This window comes from Mesocricetus auratus, unplaced genomic scaffold (genome assembly GCF_017639785.1).
Source record: "Mesocricetus auratus isolate SY011 unplaced genomic scaffold, BCM_Maur_2.0 Super-Scaffold_100009, whole genome shotgun sequence".
Lineage (NCBI taxonomy): Eukaryota > Metazoa > Chordata > Mammalia > Rodentia > Cricetidae > Mesocricetus > Mesocricetus auratus.
This window is the reverse complement of record NW_024429193.1, coordinates 24,615,169-24,630,739: the sequence shown is the minus strand read 5'-3', so window position 1 is coordinate 24,630,739 and position 15,571 is coordinate 24,615,169. Positions and strand designations below refer to the sequence as shown.

General features: G+C 43.3%; 1 protein-coding gene and 1 long non-coding RNA gene across 5 annotated transcripts in view; one reads left to right on the top strand and one right to left on the bottom strand.

Annotated features, from left to right (window-relative positions):
• Positions 1-12,644, bottom strand: part of LOC110343064 — a 36,302-nt gene extending 23,658 nt beyond the window's left edge. For both annotated transcript variants that reach the window (XR_005879308.1, XR_002385259.2), the window contains exon 1: positions 12,511-12,644. This is a non-coding gene — a long non-coding RNA (uncharacterized LOC110343064). The remainder of the gene's footprint in view (positions 1-12,510) is intronic.
• Positions 8,554-15,571, top strand: part of Cxxc4 (CXXC finger protein 4) — a 29,925-nt gene continuing 22,907 nt past the window's right edge. The window contains exons 1-3 of one of the 3 annotated variants that reach the window (XM_040751762.1): positions 8,554-8,865; positions 8,992-9,067; positions 11,528-14,151. In XM_040751762.1, the coding sequence (XP_040607696.1) occupies positions 11,787-12,941 (1,155 nt within the window). In that variant the 5' untranslated portion in view covers positions 8,554-8,865; positions 8,992-9,067; positions 11,528-11,786 and the 3' untranslated portion in view covers positions 12,942-14,151. Of the gene's footprint in view, positions 8,866-8,991; positions 9,068-11,527; positions 14,152-15,571 lie in introns of those variants that run through there. The other 2 variants (XM_021233985.2, XM_040751763.1) reach the window with 2 other exon arrangements.

Genomic DNA, 15,571 nt, shown 5'->3' with positions numbered 1-15,571 from the left:
TCTCGGACACAGGCCGCGCAGCAGACGTGACAATTGGAGGTCCCACTGAGATCGTGAAAGCGAGGAAGTGAGAAGCCCATTTGGGTCCCCGAACGGTGCATCAGGCATGTCGACCCCAATACTACTCCGGATACTAGGAATGCTCACCATGATAAAGATCCAATCATTGCTGAACACTCAGGTAAGGGAAATATGGGCGTTGGTGAGGATTCCCCCCCATGTTAATGCCAGTTAGTCATTCCAGCTCCCTGTTCATCAATTTTTATAACACCAATAATACATTGGAAGCGGCTGCTGCCAATGAGATTAAAAAGTCAGAAACTAGACATTCTGAGTTTCCCCCTCCTAAGCCTGATACCAGGGTCAGGAAGTAGGGGAATCCAAGAGATTCCCAGCGGCATACGCCTTTAATCCCAACACACCTTTATGCAAGTTCCAGGACAGCCTCCAAACAATACAGAGAAACCCTGACTCAAAAAAAATTTTTTTTTTGGTAACAGTAAAAGAGGTACTGGTATTAAGTAAAGAAAAAGAAAAAGACAAAGGTATATGGAATGGAAAATTTTGTTTACATTTAAGTTCTATTTTGTGAGTCATCTCTAAAAACTTTTGGCCAAAAGCCTGGCCTCTCTACCTTGCATCTACAGAGTTACAAGGAGTAGGTACGGCTGTACCCCATGACTGTAGCTCAAATGGAGGAATGATAAAAACATATAGGACTTTTTAACCTTTTTAGTTCAAGGATTGGCTGGAGTTGTTCTTTTACATAGATTTCAATTAAGGAAGCTTCATTGCAACAGACTAATCATGACCTAGGGAAAAAGGATGACTGAAAGATGCATGTATGTTCTGAATGTATGGTGTGGCCACACCGGTATGTATGAAATGTGATTGCGAATGTGTGAGTGTGAACTGCTTATATGATTAAAAGGATACTTAAATCCCTTCAAAAATAGTTAAGAAGCTACCTAGATTGCGTTAAATATAGCCAAAAGGAACATCCAGCCAGTCTGTTAATGTTTTAACAGAAAAATTTAAGATACAAATGAGGCCTTGTCAGCTAGTGAGAGTTCTACAGGTTAGATTGGGAAAGACTGCTCACAGACTTCAAATAATTTTCAAAAGTTATTTAGTAAGCCCAATTTACCTAGATAGTTAACCAAGGAGGGTAGACAAATCCTTCTACTGTTATGGTCCAGCTTCAACAGTTCAAAAAAGAAAACTTTTTTAGAAAATAAAAAAGGGGGAATAATGCCCCCAGTCCCCACATGACTCATCAAATAATACACTCCTCATTTAAAAATTTTATAATATGAATGCCAGTGAGCTTCAGACAGATTCTGGCATGATGGAACTTGAGCAACCATTGCTCAGGTCAAATGGAGACATCCATGCACTAGACAGTGGAGAAGACCCTAATTTGGGGTCGAGGGCATGTTTGTGTTTTCTTGCAGGAAAAGAATAAAGCTTCGGCAGCTGTCAGACCAATTAGTGAGATGCATGGAGCAGAGAAAAACTGGACCTGAGACCATGGGAGCCTACCTAAGCCAGTTTGAGTGAGATCTCCTAAATCAGTGTTCCTGACCCTTGATGTCATCGAATCTACAGCCCAAGAAAGAAAGAAAACAGTCAGTTCGAGATTTCCAGTTTCTCAACAGACCTGCTGCATTAACCTTCCGGACCCGTGAGTTTTCATCCCGAAGCCAACAAAGAACTGGAAAGACTAACTGTCTGCCCTTGACACACCTTGAAACAACAGAATTCATTTTGCCAGTTTTCCCTTTAGGGGAAAAAAGGACCCATTTAAAATATTTGGACATTGATATGGACTATGAGTGGCAAAAGCCTCTTTTCAGTATTTGAACAGGACATGGTCACTTGAAATACCAGACTTGATGGTTCCTGTTTCTGGAATCACGACTAGGCCAGTGTATTTTTCTGGAGAAATGCAACTTGTCCTAATGTGACAACTATTGTTCATATTTTTCATAATGCTACATGTGTAACATCAATGATTGTGCCCAATGTATCTGTGCAAGTGCACTTTCTAAATGCTTTCCTGAGCAGATCTTAAAACGATTGGAAACTTTATCAAATTGTAAATGTAAATCACATGCGGGTTACCCTTGTAACAGATGAAGGCTGGTAGAATGTTATGGCCCAGATCTGGTGATGGGTATGGTGATGGAGAGGCGCTATGTCAATGGGGGTCCTGGAAATGGTGGCAGTGGCGGTAGGCATTCTGGCTTTATGCCAAGCTCAAACGTGCCTTGTTCCAGAGACAAGAGATCCGTAACCAAGTATTGCTTAGCTTAGCCCATGGCAATCCCGATAGCCATGAAGGTTGGTTACAGATGATTTAAGGTTGGGGTATCTCCGATGACGGGCAACCTGTGGGGAAGACCCCTCCCACCTAAAACAGGGGTTCAAGGTCCCCCAAAGACGGGAAAGGGAGGGTGACCCTACTTGACCTAAGCCAGGAGTGCCTCATTTGAAAATAAAAAGGGGTGAATTGTGGGAACACCAGACCTTGAGCAGAGACCCACTTCCCCTTCTGCCTGGGAGTAGGTAGCTATAAGACAATGTTTAGTAAAAACATGTTTACTAAAAACGATACAATAAGTTCCTGGCCACTTCCCCTTCTGCCTGGGAGTAGGCAGCTGTAAGACAATGTTTAGTAAAAACCTGTTTACTAAAAATGATACAATAAGTTCCTGGGAAAGGCCTTCCCACGGAAACCGCCCTGACCTCGACCTTGTCCAGAGACTAACCGCACCTTCAAAAACCCACACACATCCACCTCTGGTGTCAGAGCAGAACCAGCCAGGGGAGAGGAGAGAGCAGAAGCTTCTCTGGTGGGAGCTTTTTCTTAGGAAGTTTTTCTTGAACCTTTTTGGAGCCTGTTTAAAGTTCTCTTTATATCATTGAACGAGTCTCTGTGTTATCAATACCCGACACCCTCCGCACGTTCTCGGACACAGGCCGCGCAGCAGACGTGACAGCATAGAGAATATTTATTAGAAATAAAGCATTAAGACTAAAATACCTGTGAACTTGGATTTTTTTGCAAATGAGGCTGTCTAAACTACAACAGAAGCCTAAATCTTAGAATTTAGAAGAAAAAATTAAATTTTTATTAAATTAAAATTGTTACAAAAATTTTCTTTAGTTGTTTTAAAAGTAAAGGTAACAAGACAGGGGTGAGAAAAACCAGTCATAGCAGCACATGCCTTTAATTCCAGCACTGTGGAGGCAGAGGCAATGAGATCTGTAAATCAAGGCTAGCCTGATCTACAGAGTGAGTTCCTGACACAGAGAAGACTTGTCTCAAAAAGCCAAAACCAAAATCAAACAAACCAAAAGGAAAAATGAAAAATGATTTTAATAGATAATAGTGTCAAGTATATACATTTATTTTCAGCTTTATAGAACTTAAAGCAAAGTACTTTCATAATTCCAATTTTGTGTCTTTAAAAAGTGGATTTTTTTTGTATAGTTCCACTATTGAGATTTCTTTAGAGCCTTGGTTGGTGTCTTGTTGGGCAATTTAAAGTCTCAAGAGACTTGTTTCTAGAACATTTTATGTCTGCACAGAAGTTTCACTTTATAAAAAAACTCACCACTTTCTCCTCAGTCACAGAGACAAGTAGGAGACCCAGACTGAACTGAGGGTTTTGATTGAGAATCAGGAGGCCTCTCAGAGGGGCTTTATTTTCTTACCAGTATCCTGTAAATCCTATCAGATAACACCTTAAGGAAGACAGGATCCCAGGACACAAACTGACTGCCCCAGGAACTCAGGTTGCTGTCATACTGTGTGCCTGTTGACAGAACAGTGCCATGTGACAGATGATACCAGCTTATCATTGCAAATACCCCTAACACATTTCCGTGCTTGACGCTGCTTTCCAATATTCACCATTTGAAGAGAGCCGCGTTCAGAAAGGACATAGCACCAAGTCTGAGGTTTATTTTCTGGACAAAAGTCCATGCTAGGGGGTTAACACTTCAGGCACAAAAAAAAAAAAGAGTGTTCTTAGTGGACAACCTGTAACTCTAATTGTTGAAAGGTTGTTTTCAGATCTGTCTGTTGTTTTACAAGTTGCTTACCATCCTTGATAGTTTTCCTTTAAAAGGAAATGCTGAAATAAATCTGAAACGCTTCTCTACAACTCAGTGAGCAAAGCATCCCAAATATTCACGGCAAAACACAAAAAAGAACACTTCCAGTCCTCGTCAAGCTAAGTGAGCCTGTAGAAAGATCAGTCTTCTGGGGATATCCTTTTTTTTTAGATTATCATAGAAAGTATATAGATTTTTGTGCTTCAGGATAATTTCTCTTCTGCTGTGAGCATAACTTATAATTTTGTAGAAACAGAAAATTATATGACAGGAAGAAATGCCATAATAACTCAGCATGAAACAAGACCAAATGTGGTCCCATGAAGAGCAATTCTACAGATGTAAAGCCCAGGAGAGCTCTTGCTATGTGTTTGTCTGGTGCAATATGTATGTATGAATGTATGTATGTATGCATGTAAAAACATGTAAGTATGCTTAACTAAATTAGTTAATGTGACTCCGGTGCTAATGGGGCCAGGGTAATAGATTTAATTCTGTGAACCTATTATTTTCATTACCCTCAATTGTCATAGTTTTCATCCTTGACTGTGGCCAGCCACACCATAGATGAGTCTACCTAGTCATTAGAAAAGCATGGTAAGACAATGAAGACAGTGGTAAAGGCAGCTTAAAACTCACAACCACCTGTGTTAGCAGCAAAGAAGTACTAGCTTGGAATACGAAGGTCGGTGTGGTGATATTGATGCGGCCACGTATGACTGGAAGCAAAAGACAAAGACAAGCACACAGACTTTTGAAACCTGGTATAGTCAAGTCACAACTGTGAAAAGTTTCCTTAACATCAACTATTACGGCATGTGAAATGTTATTTCCCTCTCATATGATCATTATAGGCATAAGTCTCTTGGATAAGTAGCAGTCTTTAGACCACAGTTGTTAATTCTTTCCATCTGATAATGGCAAGATGAACAATGCTACCTGAGGAAAGCAGGTCTGAATAAGTACAGTTCTTAGAGGGGGAAATGGAAGCTGGCATCACCTAAAATTTATCTCCAGGCCGTTTTAGTTCAGATTTATGACACTTCTTTTAACTATATCATTTCTGCTTTCTTTGTTGTCTACTAAATTTTTATTTGGACAATCTAGCTCTGCCTTGCCATTCCTTGGGTATTAAAAGAAACATAATTTGTTCCTAGTTGCCAAACTCTCCATAAAGTCACAGAGAAACTGTCTCTTACAGTGGTAATCTCAAAGGGCAGTGATTAGTAAAACAACCCCTAGGAGGAAAATGAATCTTGAGGTGGGATTCAGAGCTGTATAGTCTGCAACAGCCTGTTTTATTCATGATACTGTGAGTGGGAGGCTGCCAGCTGTCCATCAACATACTTTTTCCTTCTCAGTAACAGAGTTGCAGTCAGGAGGTGGCCATCCAGGAAGCTTTGCAGCCACATGTGGCAAGTTTCCAATTCTTGGCTAGTCCATGGTAGCTTGGGTTGTACTGTGTTTGACTTGAGGACCAATCATTCCTGCTTCCTCCATGCTTTTCTGTCAGCTCAGGCCTGAGGAAGTAGTTGATGCGAAAGCCTCAGGACAGATGGAGATGGCTTCTATGAATCACTCAGAGCTCAGCAGCCCTCTGACCTGGAATGACCATTAGAAGGGCAGCCGCTATATTTCTGTGGTTTCCCACTGATATATTTGCAGGTTTATTTGTTATAACAGCTGTAACCACCTTTTCAGGGATTCTAGGATAATGACAGTGATATTGATCACAGAAGTGGGCTAAAGATACAAACGACTTGTACCTAGTTGGAAGTTGTGTGACAAGCATTGTGTAGAGCAACCCTTATAGTTTAGTATTTCACAGAATTATGGATCCTGATGAGAATTAACTGAAATTAAAAGTGGCAAGCAGTTTCCAAAACTCTGGCATTTTACCTTGGAAGAAACAATATTGGGAACAGACTAATGTTAGAGATTATGGAAATACAAGTATCCAAAATCATATCAAAATAATGAGGTTGAAAATGAACAAGAAATTTTCCCTTATTGCATCTGCCAAAGCTTCTGGTCAGTTCTCCAGCAGAAAACAGATGGACACCATATTGAGAAGTGAGCAGTACTGCTTATAACTTTCCCTGTGTGTTCCGTTGATGCCATACTAGCCAGGGGCCTACAATCATAATTAAATCTAAGACTCTAATATCTAGGGAGGTCTGCTGATCAATTAATTATTGATCATGAAACTCAGGCAGAGCTTATAATCAAAAGGCTTTGAATAGAGACAGGATTTGGTAGAATCTTTAGCTTTATGAGTTAATATAATATTTTGATTTTTCTCTGGGATTCCATTTTCTTTTCTCTTTTTTAAAATGGAAGTATGAGGATAAAATAAGATACAGCCAAAACAGTAGTTATCAATAGTAGCTTTAAACATTAAATCGGTGCTTTAAAAAATTAAAAACTTGGAAGCAGGTATGATGGCACACACCTATAATCTTAGTATTCATTAGGCAAAGGTAAGTTGAAGGTAACTCTAATGTACACAGCAAGACCTTGTCTCAACAACACAAAACAAACCAACCCTATCTACTTATCCATATATTTCAAAAGATGTTTAGGAATCTTTGTAGAATGTATTTACTCATTCAAAAATGGCTGTAGTTTGCTGATGACTCTCAGCTCAAAAACAAAAGACAGAAAACAAACACTGAATGGAAGGTTTTTCCTTGAATATGTTAAGCATTCACACGAATGTGGAAATGTCTCATTAATTACCCAATTATTTTGTCTGAAAAGGACATAACTATTTATCAACAAACTTAGCCTATGTCTGCAAACATGACCAGTATGCACACATGGCCACAGACATATCTGCCTCTGCTTGAACCGCTGCTACCTCTTGAAAGAACACCTTGAGTGCTCACATCTGCATTCTTACCGTCTTGTCCACTATCCACACCTTCTTGTGACCAAATCTTGACAAGGTCAAGGTAAATCTTATGAAAATTCAAATACATCTATGCTGTGTTTTTTTAAAGCAATTTGTTCTCACAAAACAAACAGCTCATATTTTTTCTTCCTTCTCTGAAACCACACACACTACATTACTCTACAATATCGTTTTTTGTTTTAATGTGTAACTTTGTTTATTCTACCTTACAACAAGCTTAGTATGATGTTGTGGAGCACACCTATAACCCTAGCACTCTAGAGATTGAACCAGGAGGAACCGAGGCAAGCTTGGGATATATATAGTAAATTCCAGAAACAGCTGGGATACAGTGTGAGACCCTTTCTCAATGTCCCATCCAAGTGGGTAGGGGGTAGGAAAGGGAAACATTTGAAAGAACTCAAAATTTTACATCCTTTTTCATGCCTGTTTCATGCCGCAATTCAATAGGCGGAGAGGATGTGTCCAGTTTATTTCATTTTCTTTGAGGTAGTAGTGAAGAGGTTAATACATAGTTGCATTTCCATGGAGTTTTATTTATATGTGATGTGTGCTAAATATTTATCTTTCAGTTTGAAGTATTTTCCCAGGTGATGGGAACTAAAATGTCTATCACATTAATATCAGTTAAAATAGATCATTTAGATATGAAACAAAGTTTGGAATCAAAATTAGGGAGGTGGAATAGATGTTTGATTCCTTGGAACTCTGGGATAAAATAGTAAGGGGGGGGGAGGGCGAAGCCTTACTAGGCAGGGAGACCCGGACACAGCGGGAGAGGAAGAAGAGAGAAAGGCAGCCACAGACCGAGATCGGCCAAGCATCACATCATTTTTTTTTTTTTTTTACGTTCCGGCCGTAATAACATTTTAAGGATTCCAACCACAGTAACAGCCTTCCTTTCCTCCGTTAGTTAAAAACAAAAACAAAAACAAAAAACCCAAACGACAACGATTATCTTTAAAGAGTCTCTCCCGGCTACTCCACGAAGATCATTTAAAAAGCACGCGACCGGGCTGCGAAACGGAGCCTCCCTGCACCACACAGGACCTCCCCTCTGTGTCTGGCATGGCTCTTCCCTGCTCAGCCGGGGAACCCAGACAAGTTTATTTACACACCCCCCCGCCCGGCGGGCACAAACACACCCGCAGAGAGCGAGGGCGCTAGGGGCGGGAACGCCCTCTTTTCCATCCCTTCCAAACAATTATCTGCCAGAGCAAAAAAAAAAAAAAAAAAAAGCAAATCCGCCACCGCGCCGGCTGCTGGCGGGCGGGCCGGGAAACGTGGCCTCGCCGGCGAGCTAGGGATTTGTGAAAAGGAGCGCTGGCCCGCGTGCGCCTCTTGTTCCCCGTGTAATTTGCAGCCAATCATCGGGAGGTGTCCGCGGCCTGCGTCCTGCTCACCTCGGCGCCGTCGCCACGGCTCGCCCCCGCCCCCGGCTCCGCACCGCCTCCCTCGCCTTTCTCTGCGCTCCCCTCCCCCAGCCACCGCACACACGCGCGCGCACACACACGCACGCACACACACACACACACACACACACACACACACACACAAACAGAGCGAGGGGGGAGGGTGAGAAAGAGAGAGAGAGAGGGAGAGAGAGACTCCCCGGCTCCCTCCCTCCCTCTCTCGCACACAGCGACTGGAGACGGACCCGGAGCAACGCGCTGGGAAGAGCAGAGACCACCGACAACAGCCCCGCGCTCTCCCACACACGCTCACTCTCGGCGCTTTCCTCTCCGCCCCCACCTCCTCCTCCTTCCACCCCCTCCACTAACACCATCTCCTCCTCCTCTCTGCAACAAGAAAAAAAAAGCCATTTACAGGTATTTTTTTTTTGCATCCGCATATTTATTTACCCCACCCCCCATCCCCAACAGTTTGTTTACAAGTATTAAAGTTGTAATTGGGAGCTGCCAAGACACATCTGGATTTGTGTTTCTTTGTGTTAGGGGGTGATGTGCAACTAATTAAAGGCAGACTGGCAGCGTCTGCAAATTCTAAGGCTCCCCAAATAAAAAGAGACTGGTAAGTGATTGTTCTTTCTCTTTCTCTGGCTTTTTCCCCCTCTCTCGTTCTCTCTTAAATGTTTGCTGTCCGGTGGGATTGTAAAAGTAGATTAATGCTGGACTCCAGCAATAAAAACCCGTGGCTGTATTAATTAATTAATTTGCAGCCGCCCCTCCTCCTGAATGTTAAATATGACCTTTGATCTCCGTGTCTCTGGTAGACCAGACATACAGTATTAGGCATGTACAGTCACATTGTTCAGAGGCAAAGCAAGATCATGAAGTATGGATGTTTAATTTAGCTTTAGTATTAGAACTACAGTTAGTGGTGTGTGTTTTATTTTGTTGCTAAATAAAAGCCAAACAATAGCTGTGGCTTAGATACCTTTTTCATGCTCCAGGGTTGCATTGATTAAGCAATAATGACCTGGATACTGGGCACAATCATTTTCTACAGTTTCTGGTGGCATTGAACCTAGAGGTGGGGAGGGGGAGGTGGTGCCAATAAGAGAAGCAAGGACAGCTTGTTTGGAACACCACACTAAGACTCTGAAAGGGGTATTAAATCCTTTCTTTCTTTGGAACAAGGTCAAGAGACTAAAATGTGAAAAATTTCCCTGTACTCAGGGTGATGATGCCTATTGCATGGTTGCCATAACTAGTTTTTAGTGAGTAGCAGTTATTATGGTCTTGCATCTTCAATGCGACTCACAGAAACTGAAGCTGTGGGCATATTCTTGCTGTGTTTTTCCCCAAACCCTTGCAAGTACCAAGAATATGTAGCCAGGAGGATTTGGGGGCACCTTTGTGTTCTCATCAGACCTCTGAAGAAAGCAGTTTTCCTTAATGTGAAACCACAGAGGTGATTCCTGAGTGATTAAGGACTTGCTGTGATTGAAGGATGCCTGTTAGCTTCTAATCCAGCCTTGGGGGAGGTGCCTTATCTTGATTTACTTTGCCTAATAGGGGTTTGTTTACATGAACCCATTTTTTTTAGGGTACCTCCTTAGTAGGTCTTGAAGTTTTCATACTTGGTGTTTGGATGTAAATGGTTCATTAATCTAATTATAAGCATAATTACTGTAATTGATATGCATTTGAAACTCTGAAAATTTGAGACAGACACTACTAGGCCTTCAGTTAAATTCCCTGAACTCCACCAATCTACAGGCTTCAGAAGATGCCAAAGAAAGGTACTCTGTACTCTGGCAAAAAAAAAAGGGGGGGGGGACAAAGAAACTGGTGGTTTCTTTTCTTTTTCTTTTTTTTAGGTGAATATACATTTTACATCTTTGCTTTAATTCTTAAAAGGCTGCAGGGTACCTCTTCCCCCTTTAGTAAGCAACCAAAATACATGAAGCTTAATGATGGCCTGTAATCCGAGAGAGAAATGCAAATACCCAGTTAACATTAAACTTTCTTCTTTAAAAAAATAGCAAAAGAGAAACACATCATGTTAATGGTTCTTTGGGTAAACAGCACCTGAAGGGACTATCCCTCCCGTTCACTCTATGCAGAATCAGTGTTGGTGAAAGATTATTTTAAAGGTCCCTTGCTTTCCTCTTTTCTTGGGAAGAGGCAGCAATCTTCATTAGAAATGATTGGGGCTATTCTCGCAGGGGCAGCAGACAGTTCTGAGCCTGTGACATTGCTTGTATTTGATATATATATATATATTCCATCTTTCTCTTTATCCTTTCTTTTAAACCAGTAGTACACCACCCTCTTGCCCCTGCCAAGCCCCACCACCAAATGGCTTGTACAATTGAGACCTGTCCTTGGTCCATTGAATTAAGACCCTAACAGAGCCAGCTGTGCTGGGATTCAAACTAATGACCGCAGACACAGAAGGACACTGTGGCAGCTGGTAGTTCTTTTTTTCCCTGCCTCTTTGGTTCAGATTGTATGTGGGCAGTCTTGTAGCTCTCAGTTGTATTGTGTTTGCTTACAGTTTATGCTCGGGTGTATTGTAGACTTTCTCACTACTTCATTTGCTAATTTCCTGTTCGTTTTCCTCGTAGGGCCATTGCTTTTTTCTACTTTACAGCATTTGCATGCCCAGGCAGCACTTGTTCACACATTTCATAATGTTTAAATGCCCTCTGCTTATAGGTAGTATCGCCCTCCCACCCCTGATTTGCATGTCTTTAGCACTCCAATTGCCCTTTTCCCTCGGCATTTGTCACCCCTGTCTTTCCTCTTTCCCTGGGTACTCTAGCTATTAATACATTTTTTCTCAGGAGGGTTACAAGAATAGGGGGGGGGAGGAGCTGTGTGCTGTGCTGCGGGGAGGGAGGGAGAGGGGTTGGGAATGTTAGGGGGTGGGGGGCCACGTCTTGATGATTGTTATGCAAACGACCCGACTGGAGAACGTGGGAGCTTTCTGTGGTGTCTGCGGTGGGGCTAGCGAGGGGGGCTGTTTATTTATTTTTCATTTTTCTCCTCGTGCAGCTCGTTGGAATGACTTTCTTTATTTTAGTTGTAACAGTTGGAGGATAATGCAAAGGAAGACGCTGCCTGGGAATTCACCGTCTGTGGACATGCGCCCCAGAGAGGACTAAAGCAGCCCTTACCTTGCTCTCCCCACCCGGATCCCCCTTTCCTGCCCGGCCCAGCCGGTACCCCGACCCCACCATCACCCGCTTCCCTTCCCCCCACCTCTCCCCCTTTCCCGCCCAGGTGTCGGACCAGGCGGTCCCCACTTCCACCCTGCACCCCTTCTTCCCCCCCCCTGCACCATGAACACCAATGTCTGCGTGGAGCCCGGGCCGAGCCCGGAGGCCCCGGGCTTGCCCAAGGAAAGCCACCTGCCCGAGGGAGCCCTGAATAGCCTTGTGGATTACAACTCGGAGATGGAGCGCTACCGCTCGTTTGCCACCTCCTTCTACAAGACCAACGGGGGCGCCTTCCCGCAGGCAGCCAAGATCGCGCGCATCACCACCCCCATCTTCCCCAGCAGCGCCGCCGCCGCCGCGGCCGCCGCGCGCATCGGCATGTCCCCGTGGAACTGCGACAACGCGGCCACCGCCGCCGCCACCGCGATGCTCTGGGGCAGCGGGGGCGGCGGCGGGGGCGGCGGGGGCGGGGGTGGGGGCGGCGGGGCCGGCAGGAAATCCTCCTCGGCCGCCGCCTCCTCCTCCGCCTCCTCCTCGGCGATCCTCCCTGCAGCCGGCGGCGGCGGCGGCGGCGGCGGCGGTGGCGGCGGCGGCGGCGGCGGCAGGACCAGCATGCACCACCGGAACGACTCCCAGCGGCTGGGGAAGGCTGGCTGCCCGCCAGAGCCGTCGTTGCAAATGGCAAATACTAATTTCCTCTCCACCTTATCCCCCGAACACTGCAGACCTTTGGCGGGGGAATGCATGAACAAGCTCAAATGCGGCGCTGCTGAAGCAGAGATAATGAATCTCCCCGAGCGGGTGGGGACTTTTTCCGCTATCCCGGCTTTAGGGGGCATCTCATTACCTCCAGGGGTCATCGTCATGACAGCCCTTCACTCCCCCGCAGCAGCCTCAGCAGCCGTCACAGACAGTGCGTTTCAAATTGCCAATCTGGCAGACTGCCCGCAGAATCATTCCTCCTCCTCCTCGTCCTCCTCGGGGGGAGCTGGCGGAGCCAACCCGGCCAAGAAGAAGAGGAAAAGGTGTGGGGTCTGCGTGCCCTGCAAGAGGCTCATCAACTGTGGCGTCTGCAGCAGTTGCAGGAACCGCAAAACGGGACACCAGATCTGCAAATTTAGAAAATGTGAAGAGCTAAAGAAAAAACCTGGCACTTCGCTAGAGGTCAGAGGAGATGATTTCTTGTTTCCCAGTCTTGCCCCCTCCCTCCTCACCCCCTTCTCCTCTCCCACACAGGGTTTCTTGTCTGGCTTCAAGACGCAGCACCCCCTTTTCTGAAGCTTCTTGCAGGTTGCAACATCCTGCCATAAGTGGTTTGCAGGGGGCATGGCCTCAACACACACCACCCTCCCATCTGCACCTCACCTGGAACAGTCCTTCTCCTAGAAGGGTGCCCCTCCTTTCTTATCTCTGGATAAAAAGCGATTGGTCTAAGAATCCGAAGTTTTACATTTGAGTATGGTTAATATTTTTCCAATGATGGTTTAAACTGTGTTCTCAGGAAAATCCAAAACAAATAGCTCTACCCAAAATATTGAACACATCCATTATATGTATATATAGGACTTAGTAGAGGCCCTGTTATAACACAAACATGTGGCACATAACCTACAGTATATGTACACATATGTGTATAGACCATCTATTATATATCATATATCATATATGTGTGTGCGTGCTGAAATACCTGGACTCAAGGGAGGATTTTTATCCTCTCCTACAATAATTTTCTCGTTAGCCTGATAGAACGCTTTGTTTATTTTATTTTTTGCCTTCCTGACATTTTTTTTTTGAGAAGCAGAGATCCTATAGAGTGCTGAAAGTCAACAGTCATCTTTGAAATGGGACTTGGAGTAAGGTAGTAGTTATTTACTATTGTGGCTAATGAGGGCTTGGTTTTTAAAATGTTTTATGTAGTTCCTGAAAAACCTGTGTTGCTTTTTTGTTATTGTTGTCATTTTATTTCTTACATTTCCCTGGGGTTCTCTATCTGAAAAAGTATCTATTTTATGACTGCAAAATTATTCGAAACAGAGAGGTTTTGCTTGATACCATATATAATGATAGTTTACTTTTCCTATAGGTCCTTAAAATAGACGTTAGACACTAAAGTACTGCTAAACTTAGACTTTTAATTATATTCCAAATTAAGATGGATGAACTTGATGAACATTTTATTTGATATCCTAATCAAAACACAAATGGAAGAAATGCAAAGTTATAAGTATATTGACTTTGTGATATATTAAGAAGGAAATATGGTCAGGCAATCATAGTCTATGAGGAAATAGAGTGAATAAGGTTAGCTGCTTTGTGCATATGTGAGACTGGGCTATCTGTTTAGCATTTGGGAAGGTCTGTGTACTACAGTGCAGGTTAAGTGACTGTCACAGTCTGTCCTGAGGAATACTTACACATTCTTTTAAAAATTAGGAGCATGATCTAGGGATGTTTTCTTTCAGACATTGATAATTGTAGTTTCAACAAATAAAGGAAAAAGTTAAAAGATCTTGCTTCTGGTTTGACTATGAAGAAGATGGATCATTTCACTTTGTTGGGTACATGCCAAGGCTAAGGGACTGGAATTCCCAAAGCCAGAAGCATCGTGGACTGCAGTTCCATCACAACAGTGCATGCATTTCTCTTTATAAAGAAACCATATCTTCTTGGGAGCTTTAATTTTACCACATTACTTCAGTGTTCTTCCTTTGGGCAACTCTGGTCAAGCAAAGATAGCAGCAGCTACAGAACAGGTCCATACATTTTCTCAGAGCACAATAACTAACTTTGGAACTCTCTTTTGGGGGTTAACTTATAATGACTTCTTTAGGTTTGGAAGATCATAGGAAATGAAAATTCACCTTACATTGTGGTTTCCTGTAAATGCCAGTGAATAGGACTCTATGGTTTCTGTTTTGTCTTTGAACAGTAATATGTAATGCTCTAGTTTTGGTATTGTTAGGTCTTAGCTTTAGCTACACTCACTGTGCCACACTATAAGCCATTGTAGGGAATGTAGCAGACAGGGACACTGAATAATTCTTGCTTGTTTAGTTAGTAAGCACTCCAGAGGAGTTCCCTATGATTCCTAATTGAGTTTCAGAAATGTTTCTGGTGTGTTCATCTAAACAGGATTCATATATTTCCTCTCTCAAGATGGTCTTCCACAAACTTTAATTTTTTCCAAACATAGAATCATTATTTTTTGGAAATTAGCATGCACAAAAATTGTGTGGTCCCTCAGAAAGTGGGGGGGGGGTAGATAGAGAGAATGCCCATTGCCCTCTGCAGATATTTTCCTGACTGCAGGTTCTTTCCTACCAGAGCATGGGCTGTGTTTCCAGGGCATGATCATTAATGGAATACTTGGCAGAATGAAAGGGGAAAGTTTTCTAAGTGTCTGAGTGTTTATCTAGCTCGTGAATAGTGTAATGTAATTACAGTGCAGTTACCTCAAACCCACATGCAACCTCAAGCTACAGTTGTAGGACACTTCCAAGACTTCTGTATGGAATGGCAGAGCATGAATGACTGAACCAAAGTTGGAAAAATCCCCTTGCTGAGCTCATTTCCTGTCTCTAATTTGATCCATTATCATCTCAGGAGATGTTTCTGAGGGTGGGTGGACTTTTGTTTGAAGTTCTGGACTTGGATTTCAGTCATAAATTTAGTAGCTAATTAATACTTGTGGCTATAACTTAGGGACCCTTAAGACATACTGCATACTGCACCGATTCCTGCTTAGTCCTCCAAACCCATTTGCCCTCCCTCTTCCCTTTGACCTGTTCTTATCTTAGACACTGAAGGCATAGTGGAGTTGCTTTCAGGCTGTGTAAAACAAGATTAAGAAGAGGCACATGGATGTGCTGAGATTTGAGCCCACATTTTCTTAAGTCCCCCTTTCCCAG